At 49.2% G+C, this 3,924-nt stretch overlaps 1 protein-coding gene across 1 annotated transcript; it reads right to left on the reverse strand.

Moving 5' to 3' along the window:
- Positions 1-1,896: 1,896 nt before the first annotated feature.
- Positions 1,897-3,364, reverse strand: LOC119809466 (U8 snoRNA-decapping enzyme-like). Its single transcript, XM_038322269.1, has 3 exons — positions 3,224-3,364; positions 2,862-3,131; positions 1,897-2,088 (listed from the first exon to the last, which is right to left on the reverse strand). Exons 1-3 carry the CDS (start codon positions 3,362-3,364, stop codon positions 1,897-1,899), a joined length of 603 nt encoding a protein of 200 aa, XP_038178197.1.
- Between the last annotated feature and the right edge of the window lie 560 nt (positions 3,365-3,924).

Raw genomic sequence — 3,924 nt, forward strand, 5'->3', positions numbered from 1 at the left:
TCATGGAGGGATGCTGCTTACTGGCTTGCTCCCATGACTTGCTTAACTTCCTTTCTTATAGAACCCAAAAACACCAACTGGGCCCCTCCCCTGTCAAGCAGTAACTAAGAAAATGACTTGCATCTGGATCTTAAGGAGGTATTTCCTTAGCTGGGGTTCCCTTCTGTCTGATGACTCTATGTCAAGTTGACATAAAACTAGCCAGCGTACCCCACCATCAACAAATGGCTTCCAACCTACTTACCCTTGAGGCTGGCCTTGAATAGCTCGAAAAAGTTACACTGTCATGTCCAAGGTCTCCTGAAATACTCTCTGGCAGCACTGAACCACCATAAGAACAAGAACCAGAAAAACACATCCCACCCAAACCAAAAGACAAAACATCATAACCAAGTCTAAGGATGTGAAGATTTATAAATTGCCTGACAAAGAAAACAATTTTTAAGGAAACCCAGCAACAAACAAACAAACACAACAAACAACAAAAACCCACACACAATTCTAGGAAGTCAGGAAAACAATACAAGACTAAAGTAGCATTTTAAGAGATAAACGTCACTAAAATGCTTACAAATTCTGGGGCTATAAAACAGTGTATGACATGCAAGATGAAGCAAGGCTGTCTTAGTCCACACAGAATACTGGGAAACCATGGTTCTAGAGCTTGTGACATCCAGAAGTCACAGCACCTGACTTTTGCTCAGCTTCGGGTTAGCAGCTCCTGCTGCATTAGCACATACAGGAAACCACAGAGCAAATGACCATGCCAGGAAGAGACAAACTTCTAGAACTATCTTAACGTTATGCCAACTCACGCTGTGGTAACTAAATCTTCACAGTCTGGGAGAACTGCACGAATCCCTCTTTATGACAAAACGAACCATCCGTCAATAACATTACGGCGGGGGTTTCAGAGAAATTGTAAATGTCTAAAAGCAAGAAGGGCAAAGATTGCCCGTCAGATACAATACAAACAACAGCATACCGAGATTTAATGGAGTGTGTTCATCCATGAAAGCGGCACACTTTAGCCACTACACAAAATGCACAAACTTTAACCATGCAATACATGAACATATAGTCTTTTCAAAACATAGAATCATCTAAAGCCAGATTTGGGAAAATGTGTGATTCCCAAAGCTTAAACGAGTCACTATCTGGCCCTTCAGTTTGCTGACCACACTGTGGAGTCTTCACCAGCAGGGCTGAGTCTCTGCCTTCTTACTACACCAGGTAGTAAGCATTGGCACGGGAAGCTGAAGAGCCCAGAGGCTCTGTTCACAGTGTCTTTCCCTAGAAGATGGCAGGCAAGACAGGCTGGGTCAGTTCCCTTCCTAATTCTCCAGAGAGAACAAAACACTCAGAGGTCTTATGTTCAATCAAAGTCAAGCCAAGAAGCCGTCTCCACCTTCTGGCCCTTAGGTTCAGTTGATGGGGGAAGAAAGAGAGGGACAGAGCTTGTTAAGGCCTCTCCCAACTCTATGGAAACTGCAAGTTTGGTGGAGTCTCAGGTGAAGCCATTTTCAAGGGGAAATCCCCTGCCTCTGCTCCTCCAGCAAACATGAAGCTGGATACTAGAAGGCAGTATTACAAAAAGGGAAGGACTCTCCCTTACTTAGCACACAAGGAGGTGGGGATTCTGGTTCCTGGTTAAAGTGGACATGAGGGAGATGGCACGTGTGCATATCTGGGGTTCCCCGGGTCTGTGTGCACATGCGTAGGGAGGGACTCACATGTTCAGGCCTCTGCAAAGGGCTGTAGATTTTGATGCCATAAGACAAGATCTTCTGTTCAAAACACATTGCATTACACTTCTGCCTTTTAATCTGGTATCTGTTGCCATCTCTCAGGCCCAGAAAACACCCCCTCTCCCCAAACTCCTACAACCAAGGTCCCTCATTTCAGCTTCTTTTGTTTAATTCGTTCCTTTAGGATCAAGATGGTTTCAGGATCCAGAATTTCCAAGTCCTGGAGGGCTTCCAGGAGCTGCTCTTTGGAAGCACCAATGAAAGAATTATCTAGGAAGGCGGGCAGGCCTCCCACGCCATCCTGCAAGATATATAGGGGCACCCGCACCAGGCCGAAGACCTGTGAAGGGGAGCAAACAGGACAAGACATAATTCTCACCGCAGCAGCAAGGTTTCTAGAGCAGACACCCCTACAGAACAAGTCCCAAGGGTTCATATTTCTGTGAGGCCCCTTAGGTCTAACCCTGTAGAGGCAAAGGCCCCCAACTCATGCTGGGTACATCTCCATGCTAATCCCGCCTACAGTGCTATCCTGTGGCCTAAATCCAGGCATGGCAGATGCAGGCATAGCCCTGTACATGAGGAGCTCTGGGTTCCTGGCTGGGGAACTCGAGACAACTGCAGATTCACAGGCCTTCTTAAGGAAAGTTGTTGGAGGGAAGTCTCCAAGTTGCTTTCTCCCTAGGGAGCTGCCAGTGTGAATGCAGGAGTCACTTCTCCCCTTCTCCCCAGGAGTTTGGTACTTGCCAGAATTGGAGAATCCCTTCCATGTATCCACCTGTGCCTCTACTCCCCTGGGCCCAAACTGCTATTGTGGTATCATGCCTGATCATTATCATACTTGGGAGAGTGTGTTCTAGAAAAATCTCTGCAGAGGACAGTCACGGTGTCTCTCTCTGTGTGTGTGTGTGTGTGTGTGTGTGTGTGTAAAATACTTTCATAGGTGGCCATACTGACAATATTGCCCAGCCTGGAGATGTTTAGAGTTTTGACTAGTCCTGCACACTGGGAAGGACAAAAATGGCAGGCAACCAAGACCTCCCAAGGGGCTTTTCCTTGAGAAGGGACCACAGGAAAGGGAGGTAGGGGTAAGAGATCCCAGGCTAGTCCCACCTCCAATCCGTAGTCTTTGGCTAGCGGTGCCTTGGTTTCCACAGCCTGGAGCTGCTCTAGGGTCAGACACTTGGTATAGAAGTGGGCCACCACTTTCGACTTGGCATCGCTGAGGGAGCTTCGGTAGTCATTGTGGACCATACTGAAAGTGGACACACCCTCACCCAGCCTCTTCAGCAGTTCGTCAGTCAACCCGTCCTCCAGGGTGGGGCTGTGATCAGACACAAAACCTCCAGGGAAGCCCAGTCGTCCATCAAAGCGCATGTACATCTGAGGGAGGAGGGAGTGGGGATTAGTTGGGAGATGGAAAGGTGAGCCCCAGGAAGGGCGCAGAGCTAGGGCAACGAGCGGTTGTTCCTCACCAGCACAGAATAGCGTAGTGGGATGCGGCCACCAAAGAGCTTCTTTGGATTGGGCGCATACAGCATCACGTAACAAAGATGTCGCCAGGGGGGCCCCAGGGCCAGTGCTTCCGCCAAGTCCACTTTATTAGCTGTGGCCATAGATCTTTTCTTTCGTTCACTCTCGTGGTGCGGCAGAAATTCTTACTCTAGACAACCAATGCCTGCAGGGTTCATGAGCAGAACAAGACACCAGTGCGGGCTTTGTTAGGGGAACGGTGGCAGCGAATCAGGCTGGGGCTTTTAGGCCCGGCAGTGGAGAAGAGCCTAGGGAAGCTGAAAGCTTCCTCTGGGTTGGGCCGCAGACCAGGGCGTGACTAAAGGTGGGGCTGCTGTACTAAGTCATAGTTACGAGGGCTACGAAGCTGTGGGTCTCAGGTTTTCTGTCGGGGCCCGATCAAGTTACCAAGCAGTGCGGAGAGCTGAAGGAGCAGTGTTGAGAGAGCCACCCCCGGTTTGGTCTTGATAGAACTGGAGAATGGGGGTTGGGGTTGGTGTGGGAAGAATGAGTGAATTTTTGACCTTATTAAAAAACAAAAATCCAGAGAGTTCGCTGGTCTCTTCTGATGTGTGAGGTGTCACAGCACGAGGTCCTCACCAGACAAACCTGCCCGCCCCTTGATCTTGCTCTTGCCGGGCCGGGCCGTGGTGGCCCACGCCTT

Source organism: Arvicola amphibius, chromosome 3 (assembly GCF_903992535.2).
Source record: "Arvicola amphibius chromosome 3, mArvAmp1.2, whole genome shotgun sequence".
Classification (NCBI taxonomy): Eukaryota; Metazoa; Chordata; class Mammalia; order Rodentia; family Cricetidae; genus Arvicola; species Arvicola amphibius.